The sequence below is a fragment of the Cupressus sempervirens genome, chromosome 7 (genome assembly GCF_028749045.1).
Source record: "Cupressus sempervirens isolate cs-2001-9-10 chromosome 7, ASM2874904v1, whole genome shotgun sequence".
Classification (NCBI taxonomy): Eukaryota; Viridiplantae; Streptophyta; class Pinopsida; order Cupressales; family Cupressaceae; genus Cupressus; species Cupressus sempervirens.
This window is the reverse complement of record NC_143124.1, coordinates 629,116,908-629,139,047: the sequence shown is the minus strand read 5'-3', so window position 1 is coordinate 629,139,047 and position 22,140 is coordinate 629,116,908. Positions and strand designations below refer to the sequence as shown.

General features: G+C 36.1%; 1 protein-coding gene across 1 annotated transcript in view; it reads right to left on the bottom strand.

Moving 5' to 3' along the window:
• Positions 1-22,140, bottom strand: part of URE (urease) — a 356,063-nt gene that overhangs the window by 230,854 nt on the left and 103,069 nt on the right. Inside the window, exon 3 of the mRNA XM_089792332.1 lies at positions 8,453-8,498. Within this exon, the coding sequence (XP_089648458.1) occupies positions 8,453-8,498 (46 nt within the window). The remainder of the gene's footprint in view (positions 1-8,452; positions 8,499-22,140) is intronic.

Genomic DNA, 22,140 nt, shown 5'->3' with positions numbered 1-22,140 from the left:
AGCCATAATCACTATTCTTTATTTCTTCCAAATTTACTTTGTTGTAAACGGCTACAATCATGGGTTTTGCTGGAAATTCCTAACGTTTTGTTACATTTGTAAACCCTAACCAATTTCCAGCCATGGGGAAAATCAAGCTCGAACTCCTGATGATGTTTCAGTATTTAATCACTTGCTCCATTTATTTATATTTTTGCATCTCCTAGTGACTGTGATTTACATGTATTTGTAACGCCAACTTTGAATAGCAGCTTCCAAATAGTATGTTTCATGTGACTTTGTGTAACAGAGCTCAACGAGAAATCTCATCCCTGGAATTCTGGTATTAGAAAAGTTACTACAAAACTCAGAGCCATCTTCAGCGGCTATCAACTAGTCTGTGGTTGCAATAAACTACCCAAAAGTCCTAGTCCAGAATGTGTGACTTTTCAAACAATTTGTAGGAAACAAATTGTCTCTATAATGAACATCTATTGGTCTTATTTGATGTAGGGGCATCCGAGGGTCAAGGCTGTTGACTTAGATGAGGGTTTTGGTCAAGATTTACTTCCAAGGGTCATAACTTTTGACTCGGATGTGGGTTTTGGCTGAAATTTTACAACTAGTTGCACTAGGAGTTATTTGGATTGCCTCTGGAGCTCTGCTCAATAGGTGGCCATTTCGACATTTTTTTGGGAGCCTGAAATCTTATCTTGACCTCCAAAATTGGATTTTTGTGTTTTTCCAAATTTTTTTAAAATTTGTTTTTGTAATAAATCCGAAATCATATTTTGATTCCGTTGATTAGTTGGCAATTCGTCTTGCCTTAGTTGCGGGCTTTTCCTAGGAAAAATCAAGATTTGTAGGATGAGTTTTTAAAATTACCAAAAATGGAAAAATCCGTTTTTCTCGAAAATCTACCAAATATGGTAATTTTCGGAATTGTAATAAGCAGGTGTTGGTTTTCATTGTAGAGGCAGGGTAGAGTTGCAGTAGTTTTAATAAAGAGATATGATATTCTGAATCATCTATCTTGTGTTCATTTCTGAAATGTTCTTTGACGAGTTTGGGTTAAATCATTTGGTATCAAAGAAGTAAGATGGTTGGGAGAGGAAGAGGAAGATGAAGAGGAGGTGTCACGCCGATGCAAAGATAGGAAATAGATATGCAAAGGGAGATTGAGCGACTCAATGAGCGACTAGATAATCAAGGAATACAAAGAGGAAATGAATCTGATGAAGAAAGAGAAAATGTAGACGAAAGATTGGGAGAAATGAGCTACGAAAATAGAGTTCTCGGGGCTTTAGAAGGAAGGAGTGAAGCAATAAAGATTGATGTTTCACACTATGTCGGTAGTCTTAATCCAGAAGAACTAATAGATTGGTTGAACGAGATGGGAAAGAATTTTGAATGGAAGCCTATGACAGAAGAAAAGAAGATGAAGTTTGCATGCACAAAACTAAAAGGACATGCAATGATATGGTGGGATCACCTCCAAAAGGAACGAGTTAGAAATGACAAGGAGAAGATTAAGACATGGATCAAGATGGAAAAAAAGCTGAGAGAAAAATTTTTACCCATGGATTATTCACAAACCCTCTTTCGCAGATTCCAGAATTTGAAGCAAAACTTGTCTTCAATGCAAGACTATACAAATGAGTTCTACAAGCTATCCATGCGCTTAGAGCATCAAGAAAATAATGAGCAGATGGCTGCTAGATATGTGAATGGCTTGAAATTTCTCTATTCAAGATGAACTGAGCGTGCATCGTGTCAATAGTATGGAGGAAGCCTATCAATTAGCTCAAAAGGCTGAAGAAAAGCAGAATAGGCAATATAACCAGAGGAATAGAGGTGGTCGAAGGGGTACCTCAACTCCATTTCAGGGAAATTCTAATAATGGCCGGGGAGAGAGCTTTCAAGGTTCTTAAAAAAATATAGATGCTAGGCAAGATCCTCCAAATCAAGAAAGAGGAAGGGGGTTTCAGCAAGGTCGAGGCTACGGAAGCGAAAGAGGCTAGAAAAACTAGAGAAGGCCTTTCACTTGTTTTAGGTGCGGAGAAGAAGGCCATAGGGCTTTTGAATGTTCTAATTTCAACATGCAAAATAGAAACCAAGGAGGGCCATCCACAATGAACCTAGCCCAGGCTGACAATGTATCTAAACAAGAAGTATCCCCAGATATGGGAGAAAATCTCATGATGAGAAGAACAATGATTATTCCAGCCAAGGAGGATGTTGAGGAGAAAGGCGTTGATGATTCACGGCTCAGGACTAACATATTTCGAACAAGGTGTACCTCAGGGGGAAAGGTATGTCAAGTAATTGTTGATGGAGGTAGTTGTGAGAATATGATTTCTAAAGAAATGGTAGATAAACTAAATCTCCAATGTGAAAAGCACCCTCGTCGTTATCGGATTGCATGGTTTAAGAAGGGAAGTGAAGTCATAGTAGATAAGAGATGCCTTGTTATATTTTCCATAGGGAAGGTCTACAAGGATGAGCTATGGTGTGATGTGATTTCAATGGACGCATGCCATGTCCTCCTAGGTCATCCTTGGCAGTATGACAGAAAGGTTATTCATAATGCGGAAAAGAAACTTACACCTTTTGGAAGGATGGATCTAAGGTAGTCTTATTACCTCTCAAGGGTGATGGAAAAACTGAAAGTATGTTGTCTGAAAAGGAACTTGTCAAGGAGATGAAAGTGACAGAGTGTTGTTATGCATTGGTAGTACAAAAGGGGAAAGAGGAAGACTTGACTATACCACCATAAGCAGCTGCAGTGTTGGAAGAATATTCAAATGTCATTCCAGAGGAGCTATCTGATGGACTTTCCCAAAAACGAGATATCCAACATCATATTGATCTTATTCTAGGAGCATGTCTCCCCAATCAAGCAGCATATAGAATGAGCCCGACACAGCATGCAGAACTAGACAAACAAGTGAGTGAGCTCATACAAAAGGGCTTAGTACAAGAAAGCATGAGCCCCTGTGCTGTCCCAACATTATTAACTCCAAAGAAAGATGGAACGTGGAAGATGTGCACAGACAGTCGAGCCATCAATAGGATAACCATAAAGTATCATTTTCCTATCCCACGTTTGGATGACATGCTGGATGTTCTTGCTAGAGCAAAGTATTTCTCTAAGATTGATCTACAGAGTGGGTCCCATCAGATCTGCATCCAAGAGGGGGATGAGTGGAAAACAACTTTCAAAACTAGGGATGGTTTGTACGAATGGAAGGTTATGCCTTTTGGTTTATCCAACGCACCTAGTACTTTTATGAAACTCATGAACAATGTGTTGCGTCCCTACATTGGTAAGTTTGTCGTAGTTTATTTTGATGATATACTAATTTTTAGTAAGGGAAGGGAAGAAAATTTGCAACACTTGAGGATCATATTGGGGTTACTGAGGAGAAAAACTCTATGCTAATTTGAAGAAGTGTAGGTTCATGCAAGAAAGCTTGGTTTTTCTAGGATTTGTCATTTTTGCAAATGGTGTCAAGATGGATCCAGAGAAAGCTCGAACCATTCTTGAATGGCGTAGTCCACATAGTATCACCGAGGTGAGAAGTTTCCATGGCTTGGCTACTTTCTATAGAAAGTTCATTCATAATTTCAGCAGCATTGTAGCACCTGTGACAGATTGCACTAAGGGTTGAAAGTTTTCATGGACCAAAGAGGCTGAAGAGAATTTCCAATACCTAAAGAAGAAAGTCATTGAAGCTCTAATACTAGCACTACCAGATTTTGACAAAGTATTTGAAGTGGACTGTGATGCCTCACATGTGGGCATTGGTGTTGTAGTTAGCCAAGAAGGTAAACCGATTGCCTTTTTTGGTGAAAAATTGAATGATGTGTGAAAGAAATATTCTACATATGATATAGAATTCTATGCAATTGTGCAAGCCTTGAGGCACTGGAAGCATTATCTAGTAGCCAAAGAATTTGTGTTGTTTACAGACCATATTGCTTTGAAATACCTGAACACAAAAAAAATTGAATGCTAGACATGCAAAGTGGGTCTCTTTCCTACAGGAGTTTACCTTTGTTTTGAAGCATAAATCAAGGAAACAAAATCAAGTTGCAGATGCCTTGAGCAGGAAAGTTGTTCTTCTGACCATCATGGAAACAGAGGTGGTTGGCTTCGATGCAATCAAAGGCTTGTATGAACCTGATAGTGACTTTTGGGAAGTTGTTGATCAGTTGAAGAATCCAGTAACTAGACATGCAGACACTATTCAAGGTGATTATCTAATGCAAGATGGTTACTTATTCAAGAGGAAGCAACTATGTGTTCCTATAGGCTCAATGCGGGAAAGTATTATTCGAGAATTTCATGGTAGTGGTATAGCTAGGCATTTTGGTAAGGATAAAACAATAGCTTTGGTGGTAGATAAGTACTATTGGCCAAAGATGAAGCGAGATATCACTAGGTTTGTGGAGAGGTGTCGAGTTTGTCAAGTAGCCAAAGGGCACTCCCAGAACACTGGATTGTACATGCCATTACCAGTACCAGTCAAACTGTGGACAGACTTGAGTATGGATTTTGTATTGGGATTGCCACATACACAGCGAGGTAATGACTCTATCTTTGTAGTTGTGGACAGATTCCAAAAAATGGTTCATTTCATTGCTTGTAAAAAAACTAGTGATGCTACTAGGGTGACCGAGTTATTCTTTTCTAAAATAGTCAAATTGCATGGGGTTCCAAAAATGATCACCTCTAACCGAGATACTAAGTTCTTGAGTAATTTCTGGAGAATTTTGGAAGAAAATGGGAACAAAATTACAGTTCAGTAGTGCTCACCATCCACAAACAGATGGACAAACAGAAGTTGTCAATCATAGTTTGGGTAATCTGTTGCGATGTATTGTTGGAGAGAAGCCCAAACAATGGGATTTGGCATTGCCTCAAGCAGAATTTTCTTATAATAGCTCAGTGAATAGGTCAACTGGTAAGTCACCATTTCAGGTTGTTTATGGACATAACCCGCAGGATGTTCTCGATTTGGTGCAGCTTTCTTTGGGTGACAAAATCAGTGATGATGGAGAAGCCTTTGCAAAGCAGCTCTACCAGTTGCAGGAAGATGTAAGACAAAAGTTGCAAGACAGCAATGAGCGGTACAAAGCTTCTACATATGCTACTCGAAAGTATCAAGATTTTAGTGCAGGGGATCAATTGATAGTTTATCTTAGAAAGGAGAGGTTTCCTACTGGGACTTATCATAAATTGAAATATAAGAAAATTGGTCCTTGCAAGATTTTGAAGAAGATTAATGATAATGCTTATGAGGTAGAGCTCCCAAGTGGTCTTGATATATCTCCTGTATTTAATATTTCTGATTTGTATACTTTCCATGGTGATGATACCTCTATTGAAAAGGAGGATGAGATAGATAGGACACACGCCATACCAATCAAAAAGAGAGAAAAGGTTGCACAGATTCTAGACAAGAAGACTGTTCAGACTCGCAAAGTGACTACAACAGATATCTCGTGCAGTGGGAAGGGTTGGCACCGACAGAAAGCACTTGGATTACGGAATGCGAGTTGTAGAAGCTAGATGAGCCTAAATGAAAGCAATTTGAAGACTGGAACTCGTAAGAGCTTCGTTCTTTTCAAGCGGGGGTGAATGATGCAAGAGCATCCGAGGGTCAAGGCTGTTGACTCAGATGAGGGTTTTGGTCAAGATTTACTTCTGGGGGTCATAACTTTTGACTCAGATGTGGGTTTTGGCTGAAATTTTACAAGTAGTTGCACTAAGAGTTATTTGGATTACCGATGAGCTCAGCTCGTTAGGTGGCCATTTTGACATTTTTTCAAGAGCCTGAAACCTCATCTAGACCTCCAAAATTTGTTTTTTTTGTTTTTTCCAATTTTTTTTGAAATTTGTTTTTGTAATAAATCAGAAATCCTATTTTTGATTTCGTTGATTAGTTGGCAATTCATCTTGCCTTAGTTGGGGGCTTTTCCTGGGAAAAATCGAGATTTGTAGGATGAGTTTTAAAATTTACCAAAAATGGAAAAATCCATTTTTCTCGAAAATCTGCCAAATATGGTAATTTTCGGAATTGTAATAAGTAGGTGTTGGTTTTCATTGTAGAAGCAGGGTAGAGTTGCAGAAGTTTTAATAAAGAGTTATGATATTCTAAATCATCTATCTTGTGTTAATTTCTAAATTGTTCTTTGACGAGGTTGGGTTACATCATTATTGAAGAGTATCGAGCATGCTATAAAGTATCTCCCTCCTGTTCCTTAACTACAAAACTGGGCTACTGGAAACTCATTGATAGCACACAGATATATTAGAAGCTCCTCACGGAATCTAACATTGAGTCTTTGGTATCTTTCATGGCAATGAAACCAGCTTCTCAAACATCCAAAGCAATTGCACTATTTCCTCTATACGCACCCTAATAGCCTAATACTATTTTTTTAATCATTTATTGTCTCTAGCTCGTTGCTTTCTCCAGAGCAGGGAAAGAAGCAGAAAGGTTTGTTGGTTATAAAGAGCATCCTCTCAAAAGAGTTTTTTATTCCAAACTTCATTATACCATACCAAATAATGGGTTTGTCATTGCATCTTTACCATTCAAACTTGGAGCTGGCTAATTTGTAATGTTTTCTGACAAACTGAGATAATGCACTCCTGTGATTCTTGTTGTTACACATGTGCACATGCTCTCGCAGACTTTAGAAAATAATTCTGAATTAGATTGGAGTTATCACCTTCAGAATTATATTTGCCTTCAATATTCGGCTCAAAAAAATTTAAGCCTCTTCAATAGTTTCGGCTAGATATATGTTCGTTGTAGATGAGGAAATCACCACTTGAAACTTATTCATGACATCCAACAATAGTTCCACCAAATAATGGAAAGAATTTTTTTCACGACATATTCTCTTTTGATTTAGCAATTGAATTGGCCCACAAATTATTCATGTAATAGCTGTTCCCAGGAAAGAAGATCTTGTAAATGCCAAATGTTCAAATTTTTCCTTAGAAAAACATCGCCAAAGCTTAGAAAGATTAAAACATCAAGCATGATGTAAGGTGCCCCCCACGTAGCTTATTTTTCACAGCAAGCATAACTCACAATATTGATAAAGATCTCTGCGTCAATAAATAATTAGTCCATTCTAGGATAATATATGAGAACTATTTCAACAACTCCCCTGAAATAATTTGGTGTGCCCCTCTTAACAATGTTCACTAATTATTAAGGTCCACATATTAAATATCTCTGAAACAAGTAAATACAATCAGCTTAACTTTTGTTACTCATGCAACCTCATAGGCTGGCAGGATAACAAGCTCTAATACCCCCAAAATATACCCTTCAGAAATTTGCACTAAATTTTTCAAAATATTTCATTGAAAAACAAATGTTTTACAACAAAAGCATTTTTTATTCAACTAGCAAATTACGTTGAAAACAATATAGTATGAAACTAAACTTGGCATCTCCAATGAATATTGACAGCAAATAGATAAATCATTATAATCTTATTTACCAATTAAATGTGAAATACCTCTCTCGCTGCAAGTTTATCTTCAGATGAAATCCACATAATTTTGCCCAGCAATAAACTCTGTCACAAAACCACCTCCAAAGATGAATTGGATTTTGGTCCAATCCACTAAGAAATCTGGAAGGTTTAAGTCCTTGGGTTTTCAAACTAAAAGCCAAGGCTCCTACAATTCTCCAAGAGAAAATAATAACCAAGCATATCCAAAAAGAGCCTCTCAATGTTCTTTAGTAGCTCATCCCTGTGACTCTTCATTTTCCCTCTTGAATCTTGATGTTCTTTTTATTTGTCTCTTTATTTTACCTCTTTAAGTTTAATAATTTTTCACTAGACTCGATAAAGTCATTTTAGTACTTTATTAAATAATTAAACTGAGTTGCTATTTAATTTGATATAATTTGACGATTATTTAATCAACTTCTAATGTCCCAAAAAGGGGACATTGCAAAAGGAATTGACATTCCACTAGAATTATCATCTCTTCTACATCCACTCATTGATATTGATAGTTCTGAACTAGATGATACAATACCTACTCAAGGACAGCATAAAGAGAGAAAACAAGAGTAAGTTATCAACAAAGTGATTCTTGAAATACATTAGCTTATAAAAGGTATACGGACATAGGCTCTTTTAATAACAACTTGCCCTATTTTGCTTTTATTTCTAATGCTTTTCTAATTTGTTATTGTCAGTCTGATCAATGATTTAATACATTTATTCTGATTCTATGACAAATATTACCGAATCACACACAAGGAACTATAAGACATTAAGATCTAGTTTGATCCAACAGAGCTAAATGCTACATTCTTGGCTAAACAAATGCCAGCCGACATTCAAGAGAATAGAAACTATAAACAAGTTATAAAAGAAATATTCCTACTACAATGAAAATATAATACATCAGAATTTTCTGGATGCCTCATACCTGAACTGCTTCCAAAAGATGAGCAACAGATGGAAGAACTTGACGCCTGCAAAACCCCAGCCAAAAGCACCATGTGCAGAACCAAGCATCAGTACTCTCCTATGTTTCGTTTGTATAGCTTGACTTGAATAAGAATTATAAACAGAACTATCATTTTCCTTTACTTATTAGGAGGACCCTCAACAGGTACACCTGTTTAAGTTAGACATGGCCAAAGCATATGATAAGTTAGACATGGCCAAAGCATATGACCAATATAAAACACTCTTTGACTTTTAAGGTTACCAAAAAGAGATGCCAGAAGGAGACATAATGGGTAGTGATACTCTAAAACTAGAAAGGACGGGCAATTTTATAAAGGGCGTCTTGTTGAGTGGACCTATCTTCAAACTAAAGGATCTTGGATAAATCAAGTTTGTTATAAGACATTTTAATCCAAACAAGCTAAAAGGTGGCAGAGGCACTAATACTGGAAAAAATGATATAAAAAATTGAATATGAAATTTGGCAAAAGCATGAATGAATTCTCTTGCTAGACCCAATTGGTGACAAAAGATTGTTTTTCTATTGATGAGAAGGGACATACATCTTGGCCCACAAAGTCTTTGACAAGGAAAGCTGTATAGAATGAAAAAACCAAAGTAAAGATTTATCTATAATAGTGATGATGTAAAACCCAATAAATGAAAAAAACTCTATTACCAAAACAAAAAGATGAAGGGATCATCATCTCAACACATCAATTTGGTTTCCCAATAAGCACTCTCTATCTGTCCAAAACCTTACACAAGAATTAATTGTCTAAATTCTAGAATAAAGAACCTCATTAGGAGAGCATGAACACCATTGTCTAGTTTTAACTCCAGTTCACCATTTGCGTTTTGGTTTTATTGTGTTTTCTGTGCAAGCCTAATCAAGAAGAAAACAATTGTTCGAAGTCATTTTAATAATTTGTTAAATAATTGTTTTCCTGCTGCTGGGAATTCGGGGACATCCTAGCATCCCCAGAATGCTATTTTTGGAAAGCACCAATTTTCATAAATTTTATTACTAAAAGCTTAAGAATATTTTGGCATTGTCAAAGTACATGGTCCATTTTAATACTTTTTTTATCAAAATACATATTTGCTCAAAAAGTAGAAATTACAAGAAACCCAATATTTAATTATTTATAGGAGACTTAAGTCATTTTTTGGAGGGAAAATAAGACGATACCATGTCCCTAATTAAGACATTCTCACGGCAAACATTTACCCAGTGCACACACAAACTGCAAAAGAAACAGGGCTCAGCAGTAATTAAAGTCTTATCCATCACTAATAAATATCAAACCATAAACAATGGACTAAGCTGAATCCCAACAAACATGGGATAAAATGAAGAGTGGGTCCCAACAAGCATGGGTTTAAATGAAGAAATATATAGGAAGTTAAATTAAATTATGAGAGGACCTGATTTATAAAAGAAGCAACTATAGGATTGGAACTATACGAGCAAGAACAATCTACAACAAATCAAGAGGTGATTGCTCTACAATGGTCAAACATCCCTCTAATTGGATTAAAGTAACGAGAACATTTTCCCTTGTTTATGATTCCAAACTATGTTTAGTACCAGTCTCATACAATACATTAGCCAAACTCAATCTATCATTTGATGCCATGTTTAAATCTGACAAGCACTTTTCGAACTTGCCAACAAGATGGTAGGAAATTTTGAGCTTTGGTACCACTATACTAACCATCCTAGTTTTTTTTTTTTCTTGAAACTGTTGGGTGCATATTTTACAAATGACAGTTTGTATAACTTCTTAAATTGCAACATAAGAGTACCAGCCATAGCGTGTAAGACAAAATCTCTCCTACCTTAAGCTATTGTATATCTTTGGATAAACTCAAGGTAAGCAAGAAGTTTATAGATACTTTTAAAGGGTGTTATCAATACTCTTTCTTCTTGTTTTTAGAAAAGAATCCACTTACTCGCAGAGGTAGTAATGGCGAGATGGATCTCTTTAGCTACACTTTTATCTAAAAGTTGGAAATAGTGATACCGATAAACCCATACCAACTCATAGGCTGATTGAAAGCATACTAGCTTAGACCTATGTCTATTTTCTATGCTATAAGAATAACTATGAAGCTCACAAACTCCTATGCAATTCTTCAAAGGTAAAACTCTACTATTGGGGTGCACAGACTTCCAAAAGTAGATGATTTCTAAACTATAATCCTAAAAGCTATTTCAGTTCACAGACACAAAAGAACTTAATTCTAATAACTTGAATGAATATTACACAGCAATACAAACCACAGTCACAGCTTATAGTTTGTAACACAATAATCGCTTCCTAACACAACTTTGAATTCAATTGTCTCTCGTACTCACTTTTCTCTAATACACAAACAAGATTATCATGAATTAGATATAATAAATACAAAATGCAGTCACAGCTACCAGTTTGAGCTATCACAATTGCTTCCAGTCACAGCTTCGAAACAAATTCCTCTTTTTATTCACTTTTCTATCGAATTGGTACTACAAAATCACAATAGTGTTTGCACAAATTTGGCAAAGCTCTCATGTATATAAAAAATTTGATTATCTACAATGAAAGGCACTCCTTTATATAGGCAAAGGAGTGAGAGAAAATAGGAGAAAAAGGTGGAAGAAACTCAACCACCTTGACTAAGTCGAACAGGAAAGAAGATTTATTGGATTACATAACTAAAGGTACGTGTAATCGGGTTACATGCACATGGATTATATGCAACCTATCTTCTGAAACGTGTAAACTGAAAACACACTTAAACAACGATGAAGAAAACATTGAAATTGTTGAATCTGAATGAACCAATCCTGAAGATTATCAACAAAGACTTTGAATTTGACGATGCAATCCTGGATGATCACGAGAACAGGAGTTCCTATATTCCATGTCATTGCATTCACTTTGATTGTCATTGCATTGTATCTCTTGATAGCTACCTGATTCTTTTTGATGAATTCTCAATTGTCATTTGAAAACTCCATGTAATCAAGCTTTTTCTACTTCCATACTTGTTGTGAATTCTTCTTTGTCAGATTTGTGTGAATTCTTCTTTGTCAGATTTGTACGTTCTAGAATTTCTGGCACTTTGAAAACCTTCTTAATGATGTCTAGATATAAACTAAGAACAACTTTCCCATCAGCATCTTGAACTTTTTTCTTTTTTTCTCATTATATGCTCGGTGCATCCCCACACGAACTCGGGTTCTAGGGAAGCCATTGGGAAAGTGGAAACCAAATGAATTATTGTCTCTTTTGATTTGAACCATGTCTTCTCGATAGGATGTCTCTATTCTTTGAAGAAATTCTGGCATATCTTGACTTGAAGAGTTCGCTGCAACATGAAGATTCTAAAGAGAGAAAATATTTTCTAATGGGATTGAATCCATGAGGGTTTCAAGATTTGGACAATAATGACAAATCCATAGAGGATAAGTGTTCAAAGTATGATTTAGATACTAATTGAACATCTATTGAAAGCTGGAAATGGTTGGAGCAGCTTGTATTTTGGGCAATAATGACCAAAATCGGGTTTCACAAGATATTATGCTAAGTGAAGTGGGGTTTGCAGCTATCGAGGCAATTGCTATGGTTCGCCTCATTAGTTATCTAAAGAGAACAAAAAAAATGTGGGAAGGTAGATGGCCTAAAGTGGTCTTTAATGATATATTGTGGAAATGTAAAAAGACATGGATGCAACAAAACATCAAGTGGATGAGCAAATGGAATATTCATTTCAATATATGGCCCACAAATAATAAAGAAATAAAGGTCTTTGTTATGGAGAAAATCTATAAGAGAAATTGGGGAAGCAAACTTGGAAGGAAAAAGACTTATTATATCAGCGAGTTCAACCCCACATGTGATCAGCTCCAAAAGGCATGCATAGGGTCCAACATTTCCTGGAGAGCTAAACTCTTATTGCACAGCTCATAACCAATTCTCATCAACTGTGATGTGAAACCGGATGATGGAAGAGGCCAAAAGATTGTTGGGAAGAGAGAGTTTGCTCACTTTTCAACTCAAGAAAGGTGGAAACCAAACAACATTTTATGTTAGAATGTGAGGCGTACAAGGACATCTACTTCAAATTTACAGATATTGTATCTGGCAGCTCTTGGCACAACTTATTCAACAAGGAGAACATTGAGAAGTTAGGTGGGCTCATCATCAACTTCAGCAAAAAAGGAGCCGAATTGTTAAAGTCGGTTTAGTTGGTAGGTTGTCCCATAACCTATGTTTAGCCTCATGGACATTAAAAACATCTAACTATTGGTATGTTTTCCATTGCACCAAAAGCTCAAGCTATCAACGAACATCACAAACACTAGACTTACCTAGATCCACGAGAGACGATTAAGCCATGTCGCGAACCCTGAAGGAGGTGTTGACCACCAAGTCAACAATCTCCCCTAGTACCAGTTGAGGGTTCCGCATTGACAGAATGAAGGAGACCTCCCGAGATTCAAACTGGTGACCCAAGGCTCTAATATCAATTGTTGGTATGTTTGTCGTTGCGCCAAAAGCTCGATCTATCAACGAACATCACAAACACCAGACTTTTCTAAATCCACTAGAGGCGGTTAAGCCATGTCGTGAACCTCGAAGGAGGTGCTGACCACCAAGTCAATACTATCTATCTATCTACAAGGTGGATTGTATTAGCATATTATAATGTTTCTTTAATGGTCATAGTTATCTCTAAAAGTTGCACCATTAACTGAATTTTAAAAGAAAAACAGTCACTTTGAGAAACATAGAAACACTCCTAGGTAGTGGGTGTACCAGAAATAGGAGTGAATCTTTGAGTTCTAGGCCGGCTCCTTATGATGCTTCGCCCATTTGCTCTTCAAACATAAATTAAAACTTGGGAGAGAAAGAGTAGAAGGATAACATAATTAAAACTTAAAACCAAGGTGATGCACCAAAAATTACTTACGATACTTAGAAAACTGAAACACTTGAACATTGGAATAACAAATCTAAACTCACACAACTTGTCTTTTCTAGGCATGCACAACAATAATTTACAGAAAGGTCAAAGTGCCTAATTGCTCTATAAAAGAACCAAAAATTCACGATAAAGAGCCTATAACACCCACTTGACATGATCTGTAACCTGCACATTGCACCTATAATAGAAAAGGTAGGACATGGTGAGACAAATTTGAAGGAAAATCATCTTTTCACTGACAAGTTCATCAACCATGCTGATACACAGTTATGCAAACACGAGGGTAGAAACAATTGATAAAAATGGTATCCAAGGTTATCTTTCTTACTATCATAAACTGAGTTACACTAAGGCAAGAATGAGGAGAAGGATTAAAAAAAAATCACAAATTCCCCAATTTGCTAAAACCAAAACTCCTTATAAATGAGCCTTCAGCTCATAATAATGCATTTTCACATTCAACTACATTTAGAAGAGCCATAACTCCTTGGTCGAATTCAGCCTTCAAGGCCAACTTTGAGCCCCTAAAAAGTCTTCAAAAAGTGTACAAGTGGCCTCAAAAGGCATGGCCTGATAATATCATCATAAAGGCTCCTCATAAATGCAGTCATATCTTCAAAATAAGAACTCAAAAAGTCTCCAAAAAGTAGTAACTCTACCTGACTTTTCATCCCATCACCATGTCAATCTTTGCCAAAAATATTTATCAATTTAAGTTATAAAAAATAGATATTTATTTCCAATATATTTTAATATTTATTTGATAAATCATAATAACTTATTAACAATAAATATATTAATTTTGATGTTATTGAAATGATTTTCAAATCAATTAATAACATTAACATACTCTCTATATTTATTATTAATAAATTTATTAATAATAAATTACGGACTATATTGATATTATTTAATCAATTTAATAACATCAACATAGTATATATTTATTATTGATATAATAATTTCATAAAAATATTATAATATATTATATATAATAAATATTTTTATATTATATAAAAATAAAAAATATTTTAAGTTTTAAAGCCAAATATTAATAAAGTGATTTATAACTATATCACTTTAATTAATATTGCTTAAATTTATAAAGTGGGCAAAAAACACCACTTTTGACACTTTACATAAATTTAAACTCTCACGTCGTCATCTGTAAATATTGTGTAGCCGACGACATGAACCCATCGGCTACACAGTTTCTACTGACGACATCATAAAAAAACAAAGGCAAAGAGGATATTAGGGATCCAACACTAAAACATTTCATTTTGCTTTGCCTTTGAGCTTCAGCTGCCACAATGAAAGGGAGAAGAGAGGTGGATTTGAAGGTTGAGAAGAATGGAGTTGCTAGAGTTTTTTGCTCCTTTTTACAGCCACCTTTCTCCTCTGCATTTCATTTTTCAGACCTGTTGCATTTGTTAAAACAAAACGAGAGCTCTGCTGGAAACGCTGCCATAATGGTTTGGATAGATTTTCAGCTGGAAACTTTGGAGTATTTTGTGCACTTTGTTGGGCTCAAACTGCAGATTTCTGGGCATTTTTGGTATGTTTTTTGGCTCAAACAGCAGATCTATTTCCATCTATTGTGGCTGCAACTTAAGGCGCCATAATGGAGGGTTTTTGCTGGAGATTATGACATTCTCCTTACTCATTTTCACCAGCATCTTGTCATGGTATGCTTTGTGCTTCCTCTTTTTCCTTTTTTACAAAATCTGAGATTTGTTGCATTAAAAAACTGTAGTTTTCCTTTTTGAAAACAAAATCTGGAAATGCTTTAGTGAAAGATGCTTTGATGGAAAACAAAAACCTGCCTCTTCCTTTGATTTCTGAGAACTCCTTCCATTTGTTATGACTGTGGCTCTTGCTCTTAGAGATAAAACCCTCTATGTGTATGAGTATTTATGTTGCTATATTGGAAGAGTTTCCTTGTGATATTCTGATTTTACAGTCATGGATCTGTGAAGAACAGAGAAATATCCTCACTTTTTACTTAACCGATGGCACACACTTAAATAATACAGAAAGAACATTTTAGAACAGCAAATTGGTCTTCATTTTGTTTGTTGAGAGATTTCATGGTACTCTCTATTGGTTTTTCCTTTGCACTTTGATGATGACATTTCTCTCTACTGCTACTAACTTTCAATGATCAACACTCTTGATGAATACTTCAATTGCTATCCACAACATTGCTTCATGGATTTGGCTGATGCATTTTTAGTTGGTCTTTTGATTTTCTTTAACCGGTTGTTCTCATTGTATGTCACTTTGTTGAACATTTCCAAGACCTTTATGCTTCTGTTGTAAATATGAAAGATACTCCTGGATGCCATCTTAGAACTTTTCCTTATATATCTTTGCTGATGTACTTGTCCTTGTGCTCTTACTGTACTTGTTTTCAAATTTGCTTCTTGCATGCTCTTTCATGTCCTTTGTTCATGCACTTGATCTTTACCTTTAAGTTTGATTGTTGCTGATTGATGTTCAGTACTCGATCATTTCAAAAATGTATTTGTGATCTTCATCTCTTATTAACAAGCTGAGCTCAAACCCTTGTGGAAACCGCATTTACATCCACTTGTTAATCAGAGATACCTATTACTGCACATGGAACAAACAAGTTAGAGAGCAAATCAGGATTTGTATTTGAAAATGCGGATGCATGTGTGAGGTATAATGATGAGGTAGGCCGGTTATTGCTTAGATCCATTGCATCTAACACCATCTTTTCATGTGATTGCAGGATTTGGCGTTGGAACGTGGGAGGACAAGAGCAACAGAGCATCCAGACCATGCATGGTCAAAGCAAACAACAACATCGCCAATCATTCAAGCAATGATTGGCCCCTATGACTCTTTATGCCTTTTTCTTTTCACACATGCATTCATTTTTTCAAATTCAAAAATTGAATTTGCTTCAGCTAGTTTCACAACTTGAGTCAACATTTGAACATATTTGATCAATAAAGAATTACACTTTCAGTAAAAGCTTGTAAGAATCAGTTTTATGCGATGCTCTTTCTTCTTTAAAATGCAATGTTTCAACTCTCTCGTTTATATGTTATCAAAACTCTTGTATTTGGCAAAAAAAATGCACTTTTGATTGGCATTACTATGGCTCTACCTGAAGTTCAACCATGAGTGAAAATTTAGGTAACAGTCATCTTAGTTAGTCTTTAGTTTATTAAGTAGTTTCTATTTCCGTCTTTAGTTAACGACTTTTTCTTTCATAAACATCGTCTTTGTAAGTCTATATAAGGAGTTTTCATCTCCTCTATTCAATACAACTACAACAACATCGATTTACCATAACATAAAATTTGGCAGAGTTTTTAAGAAAAATTCAAGCCTCTTTTGATCTGAAATTTTTTCAAGAAATCTGCTTCTCAATTTTTCGAAATAAAAATCATTCAACTATTTTATGCAACTATTGTGGTTTGTCTTCAAGGATTTTGTTGGAAATCGCAAACCTAGTTAAGGGTTTTGATCCTGCAATTTCTTGGTAGCAGCGAAAGTCACTGATTTGTTAAAATTACGTGTACTTGCATGTGCTTGCATGTGTTGGTTCACCATCCGAAGTCTCGTGTTTTGCCACCCTTAAAAAATTTACATGGGTTTTCATAATATTTTACCTTTAAAAATTTCTTGTGGATTTCCATAACTTTTTCCCTTAAAAAAATTCTTATAGGTTTCTATAATTTTTCCCTTAAAAATTTATGATTTTGTAATTCGCAAAATTGCATGAGATTCCTTTGTTGGTTTGTAATTTTTTCCCCAGATAGGAAAAAAATTATTTGGTGGGTTTTATCATTTTTCCTAAAAAAATACAAAGCTTTGTATTATCTAGTTTTGATTGATTTTTCAACTCACAAATCATGTTCTTATTTATTTTTCTCCTAAAAAATCGTGCCTTTTTGCAATCTATTTTGGGGCATCATGCTCATCTACGAAGTTTTGAGAGTTTGCCGATTTTTTCTCAATATCGTGTTAGTTTTTCTCAGTGTTTGTCTCTATCTCTGGGGAAGAGCAGCTTAGTTATCCAAAATCGGGTTGGATATTTTGTGATGATTTTTGGTTAGAAGCTTTGCTGATTTTGAGAGGGTTAGTGGCAGACTCATCTCAGTGTGAGAGTATGTGGCAAAGCTTGTCTCTTGTTGCAAAGCGTTCTGAAGAAGGGGACACTCTTCTTTGTTCTTTTATGGGCAAATGTTGGCTGCTTGGTCATTAACATTTTGTAGATCTTGGGAGGGTTTCAGCAGCAGCAAAATGTTTTGAAGAATTTGTGACCTTCATTTATCATCACAAAATTCTCTGAATGATACCACTTCTCTAATGTTAGGCTGTAGAGATGCATATGCCCTTGCAATATCTTTGAGTCCTAGTCATTGATTGTTCTATTCCCTCTTCTTCTCTTGATAGCTTTGCTTTGCTTAAGAATGATGGTTGTGGTATTCCGCTTGCAAAAAACATATTATTATATTCTGAGAGAGTGGAGCTGGTCTCTCTTGCCGAGTTGGGTTGACCTCTCCAATTGTTGATAGAATTTTGCATATCTTCCAATGCTTGCAGAAGTGTTTGATTTGATTTTTCCATTTGATTCAATATAGTTTAGTTGGTTTGGCTGTTTTGCTCCATATAAGATCTTACCTTATTCGCTAAGTCGTTCATTGTAGTTTTATTTGTCCTTCTCTCGTAAGTTACCATAGGTCTTCACTCACAAGATTGCAGTATTATGCTATGATACCCTTGTAATGCCCCCAATACAATTGTATGTGTATTGGGACTAAAAAGACTTCCCTTTTGCCTATGAATTACACTCACTTCCTAAGTCTTTTATAAATATATGTTTCCTCTGATATATTCATTCAAAATGTGGGTTTGATATTGATGAACTGGTAGCATTGCTTATGGTAGTATGATGGTATTTGTGATTTGGAACTGTAGTTCTATAACTGATATGGAAGATGTTCCTGATTCTGAACTATTGATCCCTTCTTTATGAGACCACCTCTGATTTTTAATGATTGAAATCAATTATATGTCGAATAGGCTTTTTTTCTAAAGAGTAGAAATACGCAAAGTGGAATACTACCTTTAATCTATTATCCTTTTTCCTTGTTGCATACTACTATTTCCATTTTACTATACTTAAATTTGTTGTTATGGTTTATTATATCTTCCTACTGTTAATGAAAATAAGGAAGAGAAGGTGTACAAGATTGCTAAGGGGTAGACCCTTATCCCTGTTCAATGTACAAGTCCAGCTATGCGAAGAGGTAGAGTTCTCCTTATAATGTTTATTGGCACTGTGCTTGTCTGAATTATAGGGAGGTTCCCGTTAACCAAGATATCATACCTAAAAACAATCCGTTGATTCTCTTTTTATACTTGTTATAATGAATGGACGCATTCCAAGGGACACATCTTTTGTCTTTTCCTTAAAATGATGTCTCCAGCAAATTTCATTAAGATATTATGGTACCACTTAGTTATCGTTTGGAAATTTTTGGTCAAAAGTTTCAAATATCAATTAAATAACATCAACTTTGTATTGAGTTCTTTGCTCGTTGATGGGTTTCGTGGGGAGTATTTGATTTGTTGACACTACCTATATGGAGGTAGAAGCGATGCCTTAGCCTGGCAACTGAGAAGATATCCAAATGTACATTGTATTCTTTGTATGTGTATCGTGCCTTCCTTGAGCACAAATTGATATTCGGTCACTCCAATTATTTCAATCTCGTGACACTATCAACTAAAGTTATGGGTAGTAGTCTTGCCGTAAGGCATACAAATGTCATCATCCCTATCAATTATGGTCAAGGTGGATGATAGGAATTCCATCCTGCCCTTCACACAATTAGATTGGTGTACGCTCAATTGCCCTCGAGGAATTGTGCATCAGCACCAATAAACAATACAAACTAAGACAAGTATCCTTAAAACATCAAACAGGAAAAAAAGACAGCAAGAAAACAGCTAAAAGACAACATGAGGACAGCTATAAGGTCTTCAGTAAATTAGTAGATCTGCAAGGATATTCATGTTCACAGCAAAGGCTCTCGGCTCATCAATTTCTTTGACATCCATAACCTCTGTCTTCTAAGAATTTTCCCTTGTGCCCTTATTGGGGCCTTGATCCTCTTTCATATCCTTAGAACCTTGAGTTCTCCCCTGTTCCAGTTTGTCTAGCAAAATCTTAATGTTATCTGCAACAGTCTTCAAGACGGAACAGCTCTGGTCTACAAGTTTCTTTACTGCATTCTCAATATCGTCAACTCTATTTCCCATCACATCCATCTTTCTCTGCATGTCCATCATTTGCTCCATAGCTTTGTTCTTCGCTTCTACACATGGGACTCTCTTCATTAAATTCTTGACTTCTTCTGCATTCCCAATAACATCTAAGAGCCTATCCAAATGCTGACCTAAAGTCCTCTCAACTCTGGTAGTCTTGCTTAGCTGATCAAAATCCCTTTTGATATTTTGCATCCATTCCTTCATATTGCTAATGTCCCTTTTCATCACACCTGGGTTTCCAAAGATACCCTTCATATACCCCTATTCATCTTGGGCACTGCTTTGATTCAGGTTATCCTCATCCATATCCAGAGTATCTTTTTCAGCATCTGCCTCCTTGATGCCTTTATCCTCAGCCTTCCCTTGTTACAACACCTTTTTACCTTTCAAATCCTTCTTTTGTATCAGAGGCTCATCGACAGAGAGAATGTTCGTAACTGTGTCAATCTTCTTCGCGTTGGTTCTGATAATAATCCTACCAATTTTGCCCTTGGGTTTCTTCCCTTTATCCTCCTCAAAATCCTCATCAGATCCCGTCTCCGTCTCATAATCCACCTCCTTACTTTTCCTTTTCTTAGCAAATGAGCTCCCAGGTGAAAGGTTTTTCCTCTTCTTGACACCCATCTCATCTTCTTCCTCCTCCGTATCCTCTTCATAAATATCATCTTGATCACTCCCCTCTATATAACATTCCAAATTTTTTTGCTGATTTGGGGTCTGTCCACTTTTTTAGACTTTGGAGGATTCATAATCAGCACCATCAAACCCTCATGGCAAGCATGATCCCCATTAAGGTCATTCTGGATGGCTAAAATGGTGTTAACCAGCGACTGCCTAAGGTAGAAAGGAAAATTTATTCTAACCCTGTGCCTAAAGTGATTTACGAGCATAAAGTGGTGTCTATAAACCTTAGTAAAACATCCATCAAGGGTTAAGTATTCAATCACAACAAACATAATAGACCTCCAAGGTCTGGAAATGGAATGAGGCCTAAAATAGGAGTTGCCAATTTTGACCAACCTATTCCTCTCCTTGGTCAACTCCGCAAACTCATCAACAACATGATCAAACACCTTCCTATCCCTGTAGAAGTTAATCCTGTCCATATCGAGAGCGGTGGCTTCAGCTATAATATCCTTCATGACGTCCATTCTTTGGTTTCCCACCAAGATGCTTCCATTCCTAACCTTCCCTACAAACTGAGGCGAAATGGAAATCTTTGTGTCTAAATAACAAGAAACTTTTCTCCTTTGTAGAAATACCCACAATCCATGTGGTAATAAGTGAGTTGTCTCATCAAATATAATCATAAACCACAACTTCCCATTCTAGCGCATATCATAATTGATCCTAATTGTCATATCCATCATTATTAAAACACTTTTGCCTACTTTCAATCTTGTTGTACTCTATCAAAGATAGCCCATCAATAGGGATGTTGTTACCATAATTCCATGTCATCTTTATATGGCTTTTGCATGCCACATTCGTTGCCTAGTCAGCCACTTTGTTGGTTTCTTTATAATTATGGGTAATAACACATTCCACAAAAGAATTAATCAAATTAATAGCCTTGCAAATAATATTATGGATGGTCCATGAGGGGTTATCAACTTTGTTAAGACAATTAATAACATTTAGGGAATCCACTTCAAGCCAAATTTTCTTCATATTCATGCTCTTGGCATATAATAAACCATAGAGTTGCACTAGCTTCCACAACATGATTGGTTTTCTCTCCAATAGGAATTGCCATAAGACCCAAACTATCACCATTTACATTTCTACTAATAATAACACATCCCACTATACCTGGGTTACCCTTTGAGGCCCCATCAAAATTAATCTTATACCATCGCTTTGGTGGACAATCCCACCTAGCCAAACTTCTAAGGCTTTCACTCTGAGAGTAGTTGTGTAAAATTTCAACAAATTTTGTAATAAATCAAACTTAGATTGTACCTTCTTTATGCTTGTTGTAGATAAGATAATAATAATATTAATGTCCACGAAAAACCAAAATGGTTTATGGGACTGAGCATACAAACAGAAGAGTCGGCCAAAGCAGAAGCATCAAACGGTAACTAAGAAGAAATAAAAGCAAGAGACAAACAAGAAAGAAGACAAGGTATGGACTAAGGGTCCTTTTCTTGCCACAAAGAAATCAATAATAGAGAGGTACACCCATGAACTATCCACAGACTTAGAATGCCGCGAAGAACCGCTATAGGACTGTCGCTGCTTGGAGAGAATAGTACAATGTTTGACTAATCTGGAATGAGAAGTAGTGGAAGGCCTTTTCAAACCCCGTGGAGGAGACAAGGGAGAGAAAAAGGCGGTAATGAGCTGATCAGAAGTATGCCCCTGAGGAAT